At 55.0% G+C, this 21,846-nt stretch overlaps 1 protein-coding gene and 1 non-coding gene across 5 annotated transcripts in view; both read right to left on the reverse strand.

Moving 5' to 3' along the window:
- AP1B1 (adaptor related protein complex 1 subunit beta 1) overlaps positions 1-21,846 on the reverse strand; it is a 60,764-nt gene that overhangs the window by 2,048 nt on the left and 36,870 nt on the right. For 2 of the 4 annotated variants that reach the window (XM_038762366.1, XM_038762368.1), the window contains exons 11-23: positions 20,935-21,100; positions 17,031-17,129; positions 15,223-15,482; positions 14,416-14,617; positions 13,799-13,819; positions 13,174-13,203; positions 12,893-13,018; positions 9,394-9,539; positions 5,696-5,825; positions 4,066-4,150; positions 3,885-3,971; positions 2,874-3,028; positions 1,174-1,182 (exon numbers count right to left, since the gene is read on the reverse strand). In XM_038762366.1, coding sequence (XP_038618294.1) covers positions 1,174-1,182; positions 2,874-3,028; positions 3,885-3,971; positions 4,066-4,150; positions 5,696-5,825; positions 9,394-9,539; positions 12,893-13,018; positions 13,174-13,203; positions 13,799-13,819; positions 14,416-14,617; positions 15,223-15,482; positions 17,031-17,129; positions 20,935-21,100 — 1,516 coding nt within the window. The remainder of the gene's footprint in view (positions 1-1,173; positions 1,183-2,873; positions 3,029-3,884; positions 3,972-4,065; positions 4,151-5,695; positions 5,826-9,393; positions 9,540-12,892; positions 13,019-13,173; positions 13,204-13,798; positions 13,820-14,415; positions 14,618-15,222; positions 15,483-17,030; positions 17,130-20,934; positions 21,101-21,846) is intronic. The other 2 variants (XM_038762369.1, XM_038762370.1) reach the window with 2 other exon arrangements.
- Positions 7,228-7,326, reverse strand: LOC119943155. Its single transcript, XR_005455630.1, has one exon. It is a non-coding gene; the product is annotated as a small nucleolar RNA SNORD125 (small nucleolar RNA).

Here is a 21,846-nt window from a genome sequence, read left to right on the forward strand (position 1 = left end):
TCCTCTCCCAAGCCCTTACTACGGTGCTCTGCACATGGTAAGCGCTCAGTAAATACGACTGATGGATTGCTGGTGGGGTCAGGAAAGAGGAGGAAGAGGGGGCAAGGGAGAGGGGTGGAAGGAGAGCCCACGTGCCCCAGAGAAGCAAGGGGGAGGTGAGGGCAAGGGTGGGCCACAGCCTCCTCTTTAGCCCCGGGGCTGGGGCTGAGTGGACTGGAAGCCCCCTTTGGCTGCTGATGGGGGGTGATTTATAACAATAACAATAATTGCGGTATTTGTTAAGCGCTTACTAAGTGCCAAGCAGTGTACTAAATTACAAGCAAATCGAGCTGGACACAGTCCCCGTCCCTCTTGAGGCTCACGGCCTTAATCCCCATTTTAAGATGACATAACTGAGGCCCGGAGAAGTGAAGTGACTTGCTCAAGGTCACGCAGCAGTCAAGTGGTGGAGCTGGGATTAGAACTCATGACCTGACCCCTCTACCCACTATTCCAAGCTGCCGGGGGACTTGGGAGGCCAGTCGTGCTGGGAGAAAGAGGACAAGCCCTTAGGCCAGAATAATAATAACTGCGGTGTTTGTTAAGGGCTTACTATGTGCCACAGGTGCTGCGGTAGATACAAGCTTATCAGTTTCGACACAGTTTATGTCCCACATGGGGCTCACCGTTTTAATCCCCATTTTACAGACGACGTAACTGAGGCACGGAGAAGAGAAGTGACTAGCCCAAGCTCATCGGTAAAATGGGGATGAAGACTGTGAGCCCCCCGGGGGACAACCTGATCACCTTGTAAATTCCCCAGCGCTCAGAACAGTGCTCTGCACATAGTAAGCGCTTAATAAATGCCATTAAAAAAAAAAAAAGATCACGCGGCTGACAAGTGGCAGTGCCTGGGCTCTATCCACTAGGCCACACCGCTTGCCTCTCTCAAGAGTGTGGTTGTGGGGTGGGGAGCCAGCCTGGCCAGGGCGGGGAAGGAGCCGGAGGCCCACCACAGGATGACGGACGGCAGAGGGGGGCGGGCAGCGCGGGGCATGGCCGAGTGCTGAAGCAGAGCCGAACTAGGGTGGGAGCAGCGCCAAGCAAGAGGAAAAACAAAGCCAAACAACGAACGGCCAAAAACTGAAATCACCGCGTTGGTGGGGGGGGGGAAACAAAAAAAAGTGCGCTAACCTCCAGATCCTGCCCGGTGGGGAGCCAGCGGGGGAGGCGGGCAGGTGGGCATGCGGACACCGAGTACCCAGGGAGATGGAAATCAACACACCAGCTCAGCACAAACAGCCCCGACCACCGCACACCTGGCGACAGGCAACCGCCACCGCGGACCAAGCCGCCGCCACCACGGGGCCGGCGTCGGCCCAGGGTGGCGGGGGGCAGGAGGAGGCCGGGGCCCCTCTCTGAGAACCAGCTCGCTCGCTCTCTCCACGTTCCCCACTCCTGCCAGGTTCCCTCTCTTCGCTCCTCCGGCTGTACCTCACTTGAATCGCCCGCCGTCGACCCCTCGTTCGCACCGTTCCCCCGGCCCACCCAAATCCACCGGCCCGCAGCTCGCCCCATCTTCAAAGCCCGACTGAGAGCCCGCTGCCTGCAGAAAGTCTTTCCCGATAGATGCTTGCCGCCTAGAGCTGACTGGATTCGAGTCGTCCCCGGCGCTTACCTATTTCTAAGCATCCGCCACGCTACTCTATTTATTTATTTATCTTACTTGTACCTATCTAGTCTATTTATTTTATTTTGTTAGTATGTTTGGTTTTGTTCTCTGTCTCCCCCTTTTAGACTGTGAGCCCAATGTTGGGCAGGGACTGTCTCTATATGTCGCCAATTTGTACTTGCCAAGCGCTTAGTACAGTGCTCTGCACATAGTAAGCGCTCAATAAATACGATTGATGATGATGATGATGACTTATTTTATTTTGTTAGTATGTTTGGTTTTGTTCTCTGTCTCCCCCTTTTAGACTGTGAGCCCAATGCTGGGCAGGGACTGTCTCTATATGTCACCAATTTGTACTTCCCAAGCGCTTAGTACAGTGCTCTGCACATAGTAAGCGCTCAGTAAATACGATTGATGATGATGATGATGATTTATTTTATTTTGTTAGTATGTTTGGTTTTGTTCTCTGTCTCCCCCTTTTAGACTGTGAGCCCAATGCTGGGCAGGGACTGTCTCTATACGTTGCCAATTTGTACTTCCCAAGCGCTTAGTACAGTGCTCTGCACATAGTAAGCGCTCAATAAATACGATTGATGATGATGATTTATTTTATTTTGTTAGTATGTTTGGTTTTGTTCTCTGTCTCCCCCTTCTAGACTGTCAGCCCCTGCTGGGTAGGGACTGTCTCTATGTGTTTGCACACTTGCACTTCCCAAGCGCTTAGTACAGTGCTCTGCACACAGTAAGCGCTCAATAAATACAATCAATTGATTCTGTTAGTTCAAATATTTCTCGTTTCATTCTGCCACTTCGCCCTAGAGTAGCGGTCCTACTCCCTAGTTGACGCTCCACCTTCCTCCTGCTTCCGCAATCTGTAAATCCCTTTTGCCGGCCTGCCTGCCCGTTCTCTCCCGGGTCCAAACCCTTCTCGCCGGTGGGCAGAGATGGGGCCCGATCTCCTAAGCGTTCAGTATAGTGCTGTTACATTGTACTCTCCCAAGCGCTTAGTACGGTGTTCTGCACGCAGTAAGCGCTCAATAAATCCGACCGAATGAACAAATGCTGTGCCCCCGGTAGGTGCTGAGTGCAGACCACGATTCTGCTGGGATGAGACCCCCGGATTCCCCGACCACGAGACGCTGCTGATTCGCTTCCCTCGTCGGAGGGAGGGCAAGTGGGTGGACCGGAGAGTGGCCGAGGCAGGGAAGGGGGTGGCCCTTACCGTGAAGCTGGGGTTGCCGGGCTGGATCCGCAGCTCCGCCAGAACCCAGATGCCGTTGGTCAGCTTGAGGGACTGGTAGAGCATGTCCTGGCCCTCCACGTTCCTCTTGGCGATGGTGAACACGTGGCTGCCTTGCAGCTTGCTGCTCACGGCCTCTGTGGGGATGCGGGTCGGGAGGGTGGAAGTGAGGGCCGCTGAGGGCCCACCCCCACCTGCTGACCCCCGGGGCGAGGAGAGGGGGACGCGCAGGGTGGCCGGCACTCCGAGGCGAAGGACAGCCCGGGACTGTCCATACTTCATATGCTGCTGCCCGGATTATCTTTGTCCAGAAATGCTCTGGGCATATTACTCCCCTCCTCAATAATCTCCAGTGGCTACCAATCAATCTGCGCATCAGGCAGAAACTCCTCACCCTGGGCTTCAAGGCTGTCCATCCATCCCCTGGCCCCCTCCTACCTCACCTCCCTTCTGTCCTTCTCCAGCCCAGCCCACACCCTCCGCTCCTCCGCCGCTTATCTCCTCACCGTACCTCGTTCTCACCTGTCCCGCCATCGACCCCCGGCCCACGTCATCCCCCTGGCCTCGAATGCCCCCAATCCCTCTGCCCATTCGCCAAGCTAGCTCTCTTCCTCCCTTCAAGGCCCTGCTGAGAGCTCACCTCCTCCAGGAGGCCTTCCCAGACTGAGCCCCTTCCTTCCTCTCCCCCTCGTCCCCCTCTCCATCCCCCCCATCTTACCTCCTTCCCTTCCACACAGCACCTGTATATATGTATATATGTTTGTACATATTTATTACTCTATTTATTTTACTTGTACATATCTATTCTATTTATTTTATTTTGTTAGTATGTTTGGTTTTGTTCTCTGTCTCCCCCTTTTAGACTGTGAGCCCACTGTTGGGTAGGGACTGTCTCTATATGTTGCCAATTTACACTTCCCAAGCGCTTAGTACAGTGCTCTGCACACAGTAAGCGCTCAAGAAATACGATTGATGATGATGATGATGACTCACCTGCTCCGAGGGGGCAGTCTTTGATCTGGAACTGAGCCTCGTTTTCATTGGGAATGTCCTTCCACGTGGCCAGGAACATCTGCCGCTCTGGGAAGGGAGGGAGAGACGGGGTGGGGGTCGGAGGGGAGGGCCGGCCCAAGCCCCGGGGTGGCACCCCTTCACGGCCCCCACCCCGACTTACCCATCTTCCCGTCGTCCACGAACAGGACGTGAAGAGGGTACACGGTGCTGAAGTAGAACACGTCGATGTTGTTTTTCACGGCCACCTGGGGAGGGGAGTGGGGGGCTGAGCCGGGGGTTGGGGGTGGCACCGAGGCAGGAGACCCCTTCGGGGATCCCGCCGCTCCGGAGCGGCCGACTCGGGAACGGGCCTGAGGGCCGCTTTCTTCTTCCGTTCCAGCCGATCATCCTACGCTTGGAGAGCGGCTGTGAGCACGGGCCTCAGCCGGGGCTTGACCCAGCCCAGCGGCTCCTTTCTATTTTATTCATTCAGTCGTATTTATTGAGCGCATGAATACGTACAAATCGTATAAATACGACTGATGATGATGATTGAGCGCTTACTGTGTGCAGAGCACTGTACTAAGCGCTTGGCACTGTACTAAGCACTTTTATGTCAGTCCCCCCCGCCCCACTCTGCTAGAGTAGAAAATCCTTGAGGAGAAGCAGAGTGGCCTAGTGGCAAGCGCCCAGAGTCAGAGGACCTGGGTTCTAGTCCTGACTCGGCCCCTTGCCTGCCGTGTGACCTTGGGCATGTCATTTCACTGGGGCTCCGTTTCCTCCTCTGGAAAACGGGGATTCAATGCCCGTAAGTCCTTCTATTTAGACCGGGAGCTCCAAACAGTACAGGATCTGTGCTGGACCTGATTACCTCACATCTATCTCCACCTGGGCTTAGTACAGTGTTCAGTGGCACAGAGTTTCACCAATGGTATTTACTGAGTGCTTACAGTGTGCGGAGAACTCTACTAAGCGCTTTTTTAAATGGTACTGGTTAGGTGCCTGCTATGTACCAGACACTGTTCTAAGCCCTGGTGGAGATAGATTATAAGTTAATCAGGTTGGAAGCAGTCTCTGTCCCGCATAGGGCTCAGTGTCTATGAAGGAAGGAGAACAGGTATGTAATCCCCATTTTACAGCTGAGGAAACTGAGGCAGAAAGAAGTTAAAGGACTTGCCCTGGGTCATACAGCAGGCGATTGGCAGAACCGGGATTAATAATAATAATAATAATAATGATGGCATTTATTAAGCTCTTGCTATGTGCAAAGCACTGTTCTAAGCGCCGGGGAAATTACAAGGTGATCAGGTTGTCCCATGGGGGGTTCACAGTCTTCATCCCCATTTGACAGATGAGGTAGCTGAGGCCCAGAGAAGTGAAGTGACTTGCCCGAAGTCACACAGCTGGCAAGTGGCGGAGCCGGCATTTGAACCCATGACCTCTGGCTCCAAAGCCCGGGCTCTTTCCACTGAGCCACGCTGCTTCTCTAAGCGCTTGAACCCAGGTCCTCTGACTTCCAGCCTTGTGCTCTTTTTCCACTAGACCACACTGCTTCTCAAGCGCTTAGTCCAGTGCTCTGCACATAGTAAGCGCTCAATAAATACGATTGAATGAATGAATGTTCTTGTGAGAGGACCAAACAAGTCAGTAGACGCTCTGCCTGCCCACAGAGCAGGCGCTTGAAGCATCACAATTATTTTTACCCACTCCCCAGCCCCCTCTGCTCCTCTGGCCCGAGCCCCCCTACCACGGTCTGCCCCCGCCCGCCCCCTCCCACTCTTCCTCCCCACCCCACCCCCCCGGCGGCTCACTTGGAGGTTGTTGAGGGGGTCCATCTTCATGACGGAGCCAATGGTGTTGAGAGGGAGGGAGATGTCCACCGTCTGGTTGGGGCCGAGCGGGGCGTTGATCTGGAGCGGGGCCGCGGGGGCCAGGCCGAAGCTGCCGAGGGGCCACCGATCCCAAGGGGAGAGGGAAGCGGAGGGCTGAGGACCAAGCGGCCGGGATGCCAACTCCTCGCTGGTGGGGCGACTATGGGGGCGGGCTGGGGTGGGCTCACGGCCCACGGCCTCTCCCACCGGGCCCGGGCCCGGCCCATCGGCCTGCTAGACCGTCAGCCCCTTGGGGCCGGTGATCACATCTCCCCGATGGGATCAAGGATTCTAGAAGTTGGCATCAAGAAGCCATCTAGACGGTGAGCTCGTTGTGGGCAGGGAGTGTGCCTGCCCGCCCTGTTATACTGTACTCTCCCAAGCCCTTGGTAATAATAATGACGGTATTTGTTCAGCGTTTCCTGTGTGCCAACCACTGTTCTAAGCACTGGGGGAGATACAAGGTCATCAGGTTGCCCCACGTGGGGCTCACGGTCTTTATCCCCATTTCACCGATGAGGGAGCTGAGGCCCAGAGAAGTTAGGCGACTTGCCCGAAGTCACACAGCTAAGTGGCGGAACTGGGATTAGAGCCCATGACCTTTGACTCCCAAGCCCCTGCTCTTTCCCCTGCTCTGCTATTTATTTATTTATTTATTTTACTTGTACATTTCTACCCTATTTATTTTATTTTGTTGGTATGTTTGGTTCTGTTCTCTGTCTCCCCCTTTTAGACTGTGAGCCCACTGTTGGGTAGGGACTGTCTCTATGTGTTGCCAATTTGTACTTCCCAAGCGCTTAGTACAGTGCTCTGCACATAGTAAGCGCTCAATACGATTGATTGATTGATTGATTGATTGATTTCCACTAAGCCACGCTGCTTCTCTTGGTACACGGCTCTGCACGTGGTAGGAGCTCAATCAGTACCGCTGATAGATTGAAGCCACCTCTTCTGCCCGGTCTCCTCCCCGACAGGCTCCCACCGCTTCGAAGGGGGCCCACCTCCTCCCCGTCACCCAGCACGCTCCCTGCAGGCGCTTCCTATCAATCAATCATTATGGATTGAGTGCTTACGGTGTGCACAACACCGTACCAAGTGATTGGGAGAGTATAATATAATAGAATTGGCTCACAGCCTGGAGGGATGCCCGATGCCAACGCCTAACACCCAAAGTCCCACGGGCTGTAGCTAAGCGTTGGCATCCCGGCACCCGCTCCGAGTCCTGGCCTTGGGATGAGAACCCAGGCCGACTCGCAGCTCTGGGGGAACCAGGAAACCGGCCCCTCGGCTACTGGGTCTCCGCCAACCGCACTCCGAGCCCGAAACTTGGAGCCCTGGGTGGGTCCCGGATGACACGGAGGCAGAGCGCTGCAGGAGGGCGATTCCGAGCCCACCCCCCTGCTTCTACTCTGCCCCATCTCGGGTACCAAAGTGGAGCAACCCCCACTCCGCCCCCAGCCCCCACGACCAGGTCCCCCGCGGCCTCTTCAGTCAACTTCTTAGAGGCTCAGGTTTACTCATCACTGGAGCCAGTCAGGAAGAGAAGTGTCATCAGGAGAGGCACATAGGGCTGGGGTGGGGAGGGGGGCACCGCGGGTTACAGATCCCCCGGCCCCTCTCCACATTCGCCACCGATACCGCAAGGGTCCCGCCCCCTGAGCCGTGGACCCAGCCCAGAACTCGGCTTCCAGCTCAGCCCCGGGGCAGGGAAATGGGAGATGGGCCAGTTTCAGAGCCGCCACCTTGGCATCCTTCATCTGACGCCACCAGGCCCGGTTCACCTTGGCTACACAAGCCCCCCACGTGGGCACGGGAGTGGAAGGGATGCGCTGTGGGGGAGAGATATCGTCGCTAGAAACCGGCTGCACTCTTTGGGGTGGTAGGAAACCATTCGGAGGAGTCCCGAAGGGTACCTCCCCAAAAATACTACTACTACTACTACTATATATATATATATATATACTATATATATATATATATATATATATATATATATATATATATATATATATACACACACTATATATATATACTATATATATATACTATATATATATACTATATATATATATATACTATATATATATAGCATGTGTGTGTGTATATATATATATATGTATATATATTATATATATATAATGGCATTTGTTAAGGGCTTACTATGTGCAAAGCACTGTTCTAAGCGCTGGGGAGGATACAAGGTAATCAGGTTGTCCCACGTGGGGCTCACAGTCTTAATCCCCATTTTACAGATGAGGGAAGTGAGGCCCAGAGAAGTGAAGTGACTTGCCCCAAGTCACACAGCTGACAATTGGTGGAGACAGGATTTGAACCCATGATCTCTGACTCCCAAGCCCATGCTCTTTCCATTAAGCCATGCTGCTTCTCAATATATATCTATATATCTATATATATATATTATACACATATATATACATATATATATACGTGTATATATACACACATATATACACACACACACATATATATACACACGTGTGTATATATATATACACATATATACACACATATATATGTATATATATTATATATATATAGTATGTATATATATATGTGTGTATATATATTATATATATATATAATGGCATCTGTTAAGGGCTTACTATGTGCAAAGCACTGTTCTAAGCGCTGGGGAGGATACAAGGTGATCAGGTTGTCCCACGTGGGGCTCACAGTCTTAATCCCCATTTTACAGATGAGGGAACTGAGGCCCAGAGAAGTGAAGTGACTTCCCTGAAGTCACACAGCTGACAATTGGCGGAGCCAGGATTTGAACCCATGATCTCTGACTCCCAAGCCCATGCTCTTTCCATTAAGCTATGCTGCTTCACAATATATATATATATATAAATAATACACATATATACACACATATATACATGTGTGTATATATATATATACACACACATATATACACACACACACATATATATATATACACATATATATGTATATATATACATATATGTATTTGTTAAGTGCTTACTATGTGCGAAGCACTGTTCTAAGTGCTGGGGGGGATACAAGGTGATCAGGTTGTCCCATGTGGGGCTCACAGTCTTAATCCCCACTTTACAGATGAGGTAACTGAGGCTCAGAGAAGTGACTTGCCCAAGGTCACACAGCAGACAGGTGGTGGAGCCGGGATTAGTACCACTACTACTACTACTACTAACAGTGGAATTTGTTAAGCACTTACAATGTACCAGACACTGTAGTAAGCGCTGGGGTGGATACAAGCAAATCGGGTTGGACATAGTCCCTGCCCCACGTGGGGCTCACAGTCTTAACTCCCATTTTACAGGTGAGGTAACGGAGGCCCAGAGGAGTGAAGTGACTTGCCCAAGGTCACACAGCTGATGAGTGACGGAGCCGGGATTAGAGTACAGGTCCTCAGATTCCCAGGCCCGGGATCTATCCACCGGGCCACGCTGCTTCTCGGCAGCATCACCCCTGAGGGCAAGGGAGGGTAGTGGCCCTCCTGCCGCGGACCAGACCATGCCATCAGGGTTTAAAGATCCAAAATGGGCGCTCCCTGGACTGCTGTCTCAGGCAAACTCACCCCCCGGGCCAATAGCCTCTTCCCCTCTGCCCGCCCGCCACGGCCGGGGCGTTACCTGTTGCGGTTGAACTGGATGGCGAAGTCGGACATGACCTGCAGGGCTTTGTTGGTCAGCGACAGGTCCATGGAGATGGAACCCGCTTGGCGGCTGAAGGTGCCGGAGATCTCCAGGCCTTTGGCCTTCATGGCGGGGAGCCACACCTGGGAATTGGACGGCAGGCGTGGGTGGGGGATCAGACCGTCGCCTGTCCGGCGAGGGGAGACCGACACGGTGGATTTGGGCTGGGGGCAGAGCGTGAGGGTTCCCCCCTCGGCCACATCCACCAGGTTCCCAGGTGTTGCCCACTCCCCCCGGGCCCAGGACTCCTCAGAGCCAGCCGGGGTCCCGAGTGAGGACGGGCGCGGAGAGAGCGCGATCTTGGAGTGGAGGCCCAACAGGATGGCATTCGCTAAGCCCTTACTAAGTGCCAGGCACTGGGTGATGGGGGAGAAACAGGCTAATCAGGTTGGACAGAGTCCACGTCCCACATGGGGCTCACAGTCTGAATTCCCTCGTTTCACATGAGGTCACTGAGGCCCAGAGAAGTGACTCGCCCAAGATCACACAGTGGACAGGTGGCCAGGCTGGAATTAGAACTCGGGTCCTTCTGATTCCCTGGCTCGGGCTTTATCCGCTAGCATATACTGCTTCTTGACTCTCTGGCCCGAACAGCAGGTCTGGGAGGGAGGATGCTCTTGCGGTGGAGAGCACGGAAATACTAATGAATGACCTAAGATGAAAAGAAGGCAGTACAACCTCGTGGAAAGAGCCCAGAGTTGGCAGGCAGGAGACCTGAGTTCATTCATTCATTCATTGATTCAACTGTATTTATTGAGCGCTTACTGTGTGCACAGCACTGTTCTAACCCCTACTCTGCCACTGGCCTGCTAGGAAAGCTTGGGGGTCCCTGTAAGGCAAAGAAGGGGGTGGGAAAGGGAATCAATCCACGGTATTTAATGAGCCTTTACGGGGTACAGAGCACTGTAACTCAGGGCTTGGGAAAGGGCAATCCAACATTCCCTGCCCACGATGAGCTTACAGTCCAGAGGCCGTGGTCAGACAGGGGGTGGTTTTAAGATCTTGACACCGCTAGCCCTCGGGGCTCTCTTCATCATCATTCGTATTTATTGAGCGCTTACTGTGTGCAGAGCACTGTCCTAAGCGCTTGGGAAGTACAAGTTGGCAACATATAGAGACAGTCCCTACCCAACACTGGGCTCACAGTCTAAAAGGGGGCTCACAGGGGCAGCATTGGTTCCAAAAAGGGGCACGGCCCGAGGCGAGCTGGGCAGCGGGGAGAGTGAGGGGAACTCGGCTCCCTGTGGTATGAGCAGGCGGCTCTTATGCCCAGGCAACGGGCAGGAGCCCGAGAGGCAGTGTGGTCTAGTGGAAATAATAATAATAATAATAATGATGATGGCATTTCTTAAGCGCTTACTATGTGCAAAGCACTGGTCTAAGCGCTGGGGAGGTTGCAAGGTGATCAGGTTGTCCCACAGGGAGCTCACGGTCTTCATCCCCAGCGTGGCTCAGTGGAAAGAGCCCGGGCTTTGGAGTCAGAGGTCACGGGTTTGAATCCCGGCTCCACCACGTGTCTGCTGTGTGACCTTGGGCAAGTCACTTGACTTCTTGGAGCCTCAGTGACCTCATCGGTAAAATGGGGGTGATAACTGTGAGCCCCATGCGGGACAACCTGATCACCTTGTATCCCCCCCCGCCAGCGCTCAGAACAGTGCTTCGCACATAGTAAGCGTTTAATAAATGCCATTATTATTATTATTATCCCCATTTTACAGATGAGGTAACTGAGGCCCAGAGAAGTGAAGTGACTTGCCCACAGCCACACAGCAGACAGTTGGCGGAGCCAGGATTTGAACCCATGACCTCTGACTCCGCAGCCCGGGCTCTTTCCACTGAGCCGCGCTGCTTCTCTAAAGAGCCCGGGAGTCAGAGGACCTGGGTTCTGGCCCTGGCTCTGTCGCTTGCTGTAATCATCGCAATAATAATGATAACGATGATGGCATTTGTTAAGCGCTTACTATGTGCAAAACACCGTTCTAAGCGCTGGGGGGGATACAAAGGTGGTCAGGTTGTGCCACGTGTGCTGTGTCACGTGGGGCATGGCGCTTCACCTCTCCCTGCCTCATCCGTAAAACGAGGATTAAACCCTCCTCCCTCCTAAGTAGACTGTGATCCCCAAGTGACAGGGACCAGTGTCCAACCTGATTGCCTTGAATCGCCCGTCTACATCTTCTATTCACTTAGAGCCGTAAGCTTTGGGCATTTAGTATTTACCCCGCCCTCAGCCCCCGAAGCAGGTACATTCCCATAAATTCCACGTTTCTATTAATGTCGGTCTCCTGTTCTAGACTCTACGCTCCTTGTGGGCAGGGGATAATAATAATAATAATGATGGTATTTGTTAAGCGCTTACTATGTGCAAAACACCGTTCCAAGCGCTGGGGGGATACAAGGTGATCAGGTTGTCCCACCCGGGGCTCACAGTCTTCATCCCCATTTTCCAGATGAGGGAACTGAGGCACAGAGGATTGAAGTGACTTGCCCCAAGTCACACGGCTGACAACTGGTGGAGTCGGGATTTGAACCCATGACCTCTGGCTCCAAGGCCGGTGCTCTTTCCACTGAGCCATGCTGCTTCTCTCATAATCATCATAACGACGGCATTTGTTAAGCGCTTACTACGTGCCGAGCACTGTTCTAAGAGCTGGGGGGATACAAGGTGATCAGGTTGTCCCACGCGGGGCTCACAGTCTTAATCCCCATTTTCCAGATGAGGGAACTGAGGCCCGGAGAAGTGAAGGGACTTGCCCAAAGTCGCACAGCTGACGGTTGGCAGAGCAGGCATTAGAACCCACGACCTCCGACTCCCAAGCCCTTGCTTTGTCCTCTCTACCAACTCTATTTGTACATATTTATTACTCTAATTTGTACATATTTATTCTATTTATTTCATTTTGTTAACACATTTTGTTCTGTTCTCTGTCTCCCCCTTCTAGACTGTGAGCCCGCTGTTGGGTAGGGACCGTCTCTCTGTGTTGCCGCCTTGTACTTCCCAAGCGCTTAGTCCAGTGCTCTGCACACAGTAAGCGCTCAATAAATACGACTGAATGAATGAACTCTACTGTACTCTCCCAAGCGCTTAGTACAACGCTCTGCATACAGTAAGCGCTCAAGAAATACCACGGATATCGATTCACTACTGGCTGCTCTACCCTAGCGCTTAATACAGTGGCCGGCACCTTGTGAGGTGCTTAACAAGAACAAGTTTATTTATTTTATTTTGTTAGTATGTTTGGTTTTGTTCTCTGTCTCCCCCTTTTAGACTGTGAGCCCACTGTTGGGACTGTCTCTATATGTTGCCAATTTGTACTTCCCAAGCGCTTAGTACAGTGCTCTGCACAAAGTAGGTGCTCAATATATACGATTGATGATGATGATGATGAAGTTTGCTTGGGTCGCCCGGTTGCCAGGCCCAAGGGAGTGCATCGCTTACGGCCTTGGGTGCGACGTATGACCCCGACAGGGCTCCCACTCCACCGGTCAGGTCGAACAGATCGCCCAGGCCGCCGCCGATCGGTGCCCCGGCGTTGGCTGGCACCGCCAAGCTGGTGCTGCCCATCTGGAGAGGGAGGGAGCGGTTAGTGGGGGAGACTAACGGGGCCGGCGGCGGGGAGGGGGGCACCAAGGAAAGGCGGAGAGACGGAGAAACGGAAAGCGAGAGACACAGAGGCGGGACGTCCCTCAGAGAGAGGGCCCAGCCAACCGGATACTTACTGCAGGGCTGCCACCCACATCACCTCTAAGCTGCAGAAACGAGAAAGAGGCACGTGACTTGAGACGCAGACAGTGTCCCCCCCCCATCCGCCGCCGCCTCCGGGCCACCCCTGCGGGCTGGGGCCGAGACTAACGGGACTGACACTCAGCGAGCACGCGCAGACACACGGCACACGCGTGCCCGCCGACGGGCGGGCCCGAGAACCACCGGAACCCGAGAGGCGTCTGCGGAACGGTCGGGACGGGGAAGGCTAGGGCCCTCCGCCGCTGGGGATGTTTCTGGTCCCCGTTCTCAGCTCTCAGGGTCGGGAGACGCCAGGCCCGGGGACATCTCCGCCGCGGAGGGCGGTGGGGGACGAGACAGAGCCGTTCAGGAAGGGGGGCGAAGAGGGGGGCTCTTCTCTGCCTGATTCGGGGGGTACGGTGGTGGTAAAAATGGTATTAACGATGCAGCGGGGTTGTTGGGATGCTATAAATCGGGGGGCGAGAAGGGCATCCTGAGTGGGGAGTCGGCCGGGGCTTCGGGCCCCAGTTGGGACAGGCCGATCTGCTCCGGTTTCTCCGGGGGTGGTGGACGGGGGGCTGGAGGGGGTCTCGGGGGGCTAAGAAGAGGGCCGGTCCCTACCCCTTCGGACTCGTCCCCCATCTCCATACAGAAGCAGGCGGAAGAGAACAGCCAGCCACATGCAGAGAGAGACAAGGCAGCAGAGAGGAGCGTCAGACGGGGACAGGAGAGACACAGAGAGAAGAGGAGAGAGGGAAGGGGACAGGAGAAATTAGTCAAACAAGATCTCAGCCCAAAACAAGACCCACATCCCTGGGTTGGCGGGTGGGACGGCTGCCAGTGGGCTGTAGTCGAGGCCGGGAATCCAGTGATAGTCCCCATCACTGAGCCAACCGGCCCCGCTCTGCTCAGCAGGTTTCCCCGCCCCGATCCCGATCGAGTGCTGCGCCCGGAGACCCCAGTCTCTCCCGGAAAAGAAGGAAGGGACCCTGACCTGAGCTCCAGAGGTGCCCCAGGGTTGCTGTTAGCTTGGTAGCCAACCCCAGATTCCCCAGAACCTCTCCCTGGCGGGCCACACCTGGGATGGTTCGGCAGTCAACCCCCTCACCCCCGCTCCAGGACGACCCTTTCCGACCCGGTGGGAGTGGCCGCGTCTCGGAACCCATCGGAGGGGTCACTGTCGTTCTGGGGCCCCCGTGGGGGGGGAGGAACGGCCGCCGAGAGGAGGTTGCACCTACCAGGCTGTCCAGCCCTCCCCCGAGGAGGTCCACGGCCCCCATCTGCACCGAGGACGTGGCCACCGGAGGGCTGCTGACCGGGGGGCCCAGGTCCAGGTTGAGGAGGTCGCCCAGGAGGTCGCCCTGGGTGGGGATGACGGCCGGCTGCTCGGCCTGGGGGGCTCCGGCGGGGGCCGCCTCGGGGCTCTCCGCGCTCTCACTTCTGAGGACCACAGGGGTTGGGGTCAGGGCAGAGAGGATCACGGGAAAACGGCCGTCTCCCCCGCGCCCCACTGTCAGACAGGCCTCACCCCGGTACCCCTGGCGTGCCCACCCATCCCCTGAGCAGACGCCCCTGGGCTACCCCCACTCAAGTCTCCAACGGGCAACGCGGATCCTGGCGGGGAGCCCGTCCGGGATGGGGTGGCACCTCCACGCCGCATTAAAGGTACCACCAGAGAGAACTTCCGGGATGCTTAAATGCTAACCCCCGGCCCTTTCCCGGGGGCTCGAGAACTCCACCTCCCCAGCCAAGGGTGGCCTTTCGGGATGGAAAGTCCGGCTGACAACCAGACTGCTTCCCGTCTCCCCAGGCCACTCCTGTTCCACTCCTCGGCCACCTCACGAGGGAATTTTGGCTCTGGGATGCCCCCGAGACGAGGGGCTCATTCCTATCCCTTGCCGGGGTTCACTGGGGACCGAGGAGAGGGGGGCCTGTGGGGAAGGGAGGCGCGGGGTTCTTGTCGGTGATGCCGCCGAGAAACGAGGCAGTGCGTGCGTGGAGGGCGGGGGAGGCGTGCGAGGAGCCAGGGCGGCGTTCATACTCACGAGCCCGTGCGAGGGGGCAGGCTCTTGTGCACGATGCCCCGACTGCCCTCCACGAAGGCGCTGGGGGGCTTGTGGTAGACAGAAGCCAGCGTGCCGATGTAACAGATGAGCTCGTCCAGGAGGGTGGGCTCGATGAGGTCCGTCTCCTCAGAGATGAGCGGCTTCTCCGCGAGGACCACCTCCTTGGCGGCCACGGGGTCCGTGGAGAGCAGGCGCCAGTAGATGTAGCCTCGGTCCCGCAGGTCGGGGTTGTCAGAATCCTGCGGCACGACCGGGGGCGGGCGTTAATAAACGGGGGCCGGGACCCCGAACCGGCCCTGGGCCCACCCCAGGCAGAGGGGACCCAGCCGGATGCACAGTACCCACTAAACTCCTCGTTCTAATTAGGTGGTAGCGGACAGAGGCTGCTCTGCCCCATTTTACAGACAGGGAAACTGAGGAAAAGGCCGATATTGTGGTCTAGTGAAAAAGCCAGGGTCTGAGTCAGGTGACCAGGGATCTTTCTAGCCTCAGCTCTGCCACTGGCCTCTTGTGTGAGCCCTTGGATAAGTCATTTCACCTTTCTGGGCCTCAGTTTCCTCCTCTGCACAATGGGGACAGGATATAGGTTATGGGACGCAATGTGGCCCCCTGAAAGGACCACAGGCTTGGGAGTCAGAGGACCTGGGTTCTGATCCTTGCTCTGCCGCTTTTCTGCTTTGTGACTTGGGGCATGTGACTTTACTTCTCTGTGCCTCTGTTACCTCATCTGTAAAATGGGGAGTCAACACCTGTTCTCCCTCCCTCCTGTAAGCACTGTGTGGGATCTGATTATCTTGTACCTAGCCCAGCCTTTAGTACAGTGCTGGGCACGTAGTAAGTGCTTAACACATACCACAATTATTCTTATTATTATACCGACTCTCCCTCCCTCGTAGACTGGGAGACCCAGGAGGAGCAGTGGCCAGATCTCTTCTCCCAAAACTGGGAATCCCAGAAGGAGCAGGGACCACATCACCTCTCCCTGAAAGTAGGAGACCCGGGGGGGGGGGGGGGGGGGGGGGGGGTTAGTTAGTTATTTTGTTAGTATGTTTGGTTTTGTTGTCTGTCTCCCCCTTCTAGACTGTGAGCCCGCTGTGGAGTAGGGACCGTCTCTATATGTTGCCAACTTGGACTTCCCAAGCGCTTAGTACAGTGCTCTGCACACAGTAAGCGCTTGATAAATACGATTGATTGATTGATTGATTCTACCTGACACCGGGGAACCCAGAAGGGGTAGGGACCAGGTCTCCTCTCCCCAAAACTGGGAGTCTCAGGACGGGCAGGGACCAGCTCTCCTCTCCCTGAAGTTGGGAACCGCAGGAGGGGCAGACACCAGATCTCTCCTCCTCAATCAATCGATCGTATTTATTGAGCGCTTACTGTGTGCAGAGCACTGTACTGAGCGCTTTTTCTTTTAGACTGTGAGCCCAATGTTGGGTAGGGACTGTCTCTATATGTTGCCAATTTGTACTTCCCAAGCGCTTAGTACAGTGCTCTGCACATAGTAAGCGCTCAATAAATACGACTGATTGATTTCTCCTCAAAGCAGGGAGACCAAGGAGGGTCAGGGACCAGGTCTCCTCTCCCCGAAACAGGGAGACCCAGGAGGGGCAGGGACCTGATCTCCTCTCCCCAAGTGCCTGACACCTAGCCGGGATTTGAGCAATGCTGTCACTGTTACAACTATTCTGAGTGGCGGGATTCCAGTTTGCATCCCAGGATTCCTGAATCCTAGGCTGCCCGCGAAGGTCGGGACGGAGCGGAAGCGGGGGGCACCGGGGGCCTACCTGCGTGGCCAAGCTGAGCACCTGCTGCACCAGCTCCTGGGTTTCGGTGGGCTTCTTCAGGAACAGCTTCACGATGGCCGTGAGCAGCTGCAGCTGGACCTGATGGGAGCAAACAGCGGAGAGCGGGCCGTGATCCCTCCAGGACCGGCAAGGGGCAGGAAGGACGGGGGCCCGAGCTGGAGCCAGACCAGCCTGTTGCCCTCACGGGAGGCGACGATCCAGGATCTAGAATGGTGCTTGGTACGGAGTAACCCCTTAGCAAATGCCATTAAAAAAAAAAAAAGTCGCTCAATAAATAGCTTTCCTTGTCCTCTTCCATTCATTCATTTGATTGTATTTATTGAGCACTTACTATGAGCACAGCACTGCACTAAGCACTTGGGAAAGTACAATTTAACAATAAACAGGCACACTCCTTGCCCAAAATGAGTTTCCCAATGCCCTGGGCCATGGAACTAACTACAGTGGGCTTCACTAGATTGTAAAACAGAGGGCAAGGATCGTGTCTACCAACTCTGTTATATTGTCCTCTCCCACACGCTTAGTACAGTGCTCTGCACATAGTCTCCTCTGTAAAACGGGGATGAAGACTGTGAGCCCCACGTGGGACAACCTGATCACCTTGTAAATTCCCCAGCGCTTAGAAAAGGGCTTTGCACATAGTAAGCGCTTAATAAATGCCATCATTATTATTATTATTAATAAATACCACTGACTGAGAGCCCCATGTGGGACATGGACTGTGTCCAAACTGATTAAATTGTAACTATCCCAGCAATTAGAACAGTGCTTGGCACATACTGTTGGGTAGGGACTGTCTCTATATGTTGCCAATTTGTACTTCCCATGCACTTAGTACAGTGCTCTGCACTTAGTAAGCGCTCAATAAATACGACTGATGATGATGATGCATCTAAATATAATTATTATTATTATTATTGACTGGAGGAAGCAGCCTGCAATGTGACTACCAGATGGCGACGGTCCACTGAGCTGAAGACAGGGACAAATTCCCGCACCTGGGGCTTTCCATCATTTCTCCAGACCCAGCTCGGCCTGGCTGGACCTCGGGATCCTTGGGAAGCTTGGGATCCCAGAGAGTTGCGGAGGCTCTACAGAGTCCTGGCCCAATCCGCCAGGTCCCTGCCCACTGGTCAGCATGGTTGGATGGTGGAGAAAAGGGCCTGTTCTCCCTTGCTTCACTCCCAGAGCCATCCGCGGGCAGCCTCCCTCAAAAAAGCCCTGAGCCATCAAGCCCGGAGCCACGGCTTACGCGAATCGGGGGCAGCCCCCCACGGGGCTCCCCTTCCTGTCCCATGCAGCCAACCCTTGCCCTGGAAATCCTCTTCTGCTACGTCCTCAGAAAATTCCCTCCTTGCCCCGGCGGAAGAGACCAGACTCAAAGTCCTAGCTGGTCGCGGGCAGGGAACGTGTCTACCAGTTGTACTGCGCTTGCTAAAGCGCTTAGCCCAGTGCTCTGCACGTAGTAAGCAGCTAATAAATATCACTCACTGATAGACTAAAGCAAAATTAAATCCCAGGCTGAGGGGGCGGCCCGGGACAGGACTAGGAGACGGAAAGAGAGGGAAAGAGAGTGGCAGAGATGCAGAGAGAATGTGTGGCAGTGGCGGGGCAGGACCCAGGCTCTGGCACCACCTGGCACTGATCACCAGTGACCGACGGCCTCCCGCCCAAGCCCCTGCCCGTCCAGAGTTGCCCCACAGCCGCAGAGTGACCCCTGCCCAGCCCGGCAGAGGTGGTCTGGCACTGGTCCACAGCTGACCCCACCTGCGCGTCCGGCCCCCGGCTCCCTCGCCGGGCCACCGGCTGATGACCGGCACACGTTCACAGGGGGTTGGGGAACGGGCACCCGAAAGCTGAGGGAGCCACCTAGCTAGATGTGGTTGGCGGTAGAGGGGTGTATATGTGTGTACGTACACGTATGTACGCACATGTTGGAGAGGGGGCATAGCCAGGCAGCCACAGCTCCGCACCTATTTCCCTAAAACCTTCCCTGGCTCGAGCCCGGCTGATCTCCCAGCGGAAACTGCTTCCGCTGCTTGACTGGGACCTCTGGGAAGGCGGGCTCTCATTCTTCCGTCCGTCCCGTCCGCTCTGCCTCACTGCCCCTCCTGAAGGGGCTAGGCTGGACAACGGCGACTTACAGGATGCCCCCCAGAACCTTCTCTCCATCTTCAAAGCCCTTGTAAAATCATCTGACCTCCTGGAGGCCTTCACTGACCAACCTCTAAACCCCCCAGATGCCTACACCTATGCATTCAGCCCCATCCACCCAGTCAGTCAGTCAATCGTATTTATTGAACGCTTACTGTGTACTACACGCTTGGGAGACTACAACAGACACATTCCACGCCCACAACAAGCTTACGATCTAGAGGGGGAGATAAACACTAACATAAATAAATTACAGATATGTACATAGAGGAGCAGCATGGCGTAATAATAATGACGATGATGATGATGGCATTCGTTAAGTGCTTACTATGTGCAAAGCACTGTTCTGAGCGCTGGGGAGGTTACAAGGTGATCAGGTTGTCCCTCGGGGGGCTCACAGTCTTAACCCCCATTTTCCAGATGAGGTAACTGAAGCACAGAGAAGTTAAATGACTTGCTCAAAGTCACACAGCTGACAAGTGGCGGAGCCGGGGTTTGAACCTATGACCTCTGACTCCAAAGCCTGGGCTCTTTCCATTGAGCCACGCTGCTTCTAGTAGTGAATAGAGAATAAGCCTGGGAGTCTGAAGGTCATGGGTTTGATGGGCAACCACTGGAGGTTCTTGAGGAGTGGAGAACATGGCCTGAATGTCTGTATAAGAAAAATTATCCGAGCAGCAGAGTGAAGTATGGACTGGACTGGGGAGAGACAGGAGGCTGGGAGGTCAGGGAGGAGACTGATGTAGTAATCAAGGCAGGAGAGGATAAGTGCTTGGATTAACGAGGAAGCGCTTTGGATGGAGAGGAAAGGGTGGGTTTCAGGGGTATGGTGAAGGTCAAAACAACAGGATTTAGTGACAGATTGAATGTGCGGATTCGGTGAGAGAGGCTGGTCAAGGATAACACCAAGATTACGAGCTTGTGACACAGAAAGGATGGCGGTGCCGTCTACAGTGACGGGACAGTCGGAGGAAGGACAGGGTTTGGGTGGGAAGATAAGGAGTTCTGTTTTGGACATGTAAAGCTTGAGGTGATGGGAGGACAGCCAAGAAGAGATATCTTGATGGCAGGAGGAAATGCGAGATTGCGGAGAGGGAGAGCAATGAGGGCTGGAGATGTGGATTTGGGAATCATCCGCACCCGAGTACGCACCCGCCCCACCCACGATGCACTTATGTACACACTTATACTCGGTTACTTCCCCTGCTGGACTGTAAGCTCCTTACTGTACGCCTCCAAGCGCGTAGGGCAGTGCTCTCAATCTACTGTCGCTCAACAAATACATTTGACGGACTGACGTCCTCCGGGACCAAAGACAGTCCCCGCCCCTCAAGTTTAGGAAAGGACAGGCGGTTTAGGGTGGGGGGGATGGAGAGTGGCCGGGAGGCTTGGGGGACCCGCTTGGTACAGTGCTCTGCACACAGTAAGCGCTCAATAAATACGATTGATTGATTGATTGATTCTAAGTCCCCAGAGTGGGGGAGATGGGTCTTGGGTGTCACCGGGCTTCCGAGCCCTGGGGTGAGCAGAAACCATCCATTTCGCTGCTCCCTCCGTGAGACACCCGGGCAACGTCAAGCCGCCCCCCGCCACTGATTTTGCCCAGGGCCTGGCAGCCGGGCATCGAGAAGAGGCTCACGCTGCCCTTGAGTCCACGCCGACGCAAGGGGAGTTGAGGAAGGCCAGCCTGTCCCGCCTGCTGACGCCCAGGCCCGGGGGCCCCGCTGACCTGGGTGCTCTCGTCGTGGAAGCCCTCCAGGAAGCTCTCCAGCAGCTCGTCGGCGTTGTCGATGCGCTCGGCGTATTCACCCACGATCCAGATCATGGCCGCCCGGGCCTCGGGCTCGTCCAGGGAGTCCAGGTTCTCGCACAGCGTGGCGATGACGCTCTCGTACCTGGGAGCCGGGGGACAACCGGGGCGTGGGAGTGTGACCGGTGCCGGCCGGACAACAGGGACGCCTGAGGCAAGGGGCCGCCCAGGGGAGCGGCACCGGAGACGGGAGGGACCCCGGGACAAGAGCGAGGTGGCACGGCCCCAGAACTCCACTGTCGCTGCTCAGCCACCCCATCCCGCTCCCCCTTCCCCATCCGTGTCCACCCCACCCCTCCCCTAGAAATCCGGCCAGGCCTCTAGACCAGAAGCGTGCTGTGGGCAGAGAATGCAATAATAATAATAGTAATTGTGGTTTTGTTAAGCGCTTGCTATGTGCCAGGCACTGTACTAAGTGCTGGGGTAGATACAAGTTTATCAGATTGGACAGTGTCCGTCCCACATGGGGCTTGCAGTCTCCATCCCCATTTTACAGGTCCAGAGAAGTGAAGCAACTTGCCCAAGGTCACACAGCAAACCAGGGGCAGAGCAGGATTAGAACCAACCAAGGTCTTCTGACTCGCAAGCCCGTGCTCTTTGCACTAAGCCATGCTGCTTCTCAAGACTGCACACTTGTCTGCCGTGAGAACGTGGGTAAGTCACTTCATTTCTCTGGACCTCCATTACCTCATCTGAAAAATGAGAATTATACCCTCCTCCCTCCGATTTAGACAGTGAGCCCCATGTGGGACAGGGACTGCGTCCAAACTAATTACTCCTGTATCTACCCCAGAGTTTAGTATAATGCTTGCTATAGTGCAGCTCTTGGAA

Source organism: Tachyglossus aculeatus, chromosome 21 (assembly GCF_015852505.1).
Source record: "Tachyglossus aculeatus isolate mTacAcu1 chromosome 21, mTacAcu1.pri, whole genome shotgun sequence".
NCBI classification, from domain to species: Eukaryota; Metazoa; Chordata; class Mammalia; order Monotremata; family Tachyglossidae; genus Tachyglossus; species Tachyglossus aculeatus.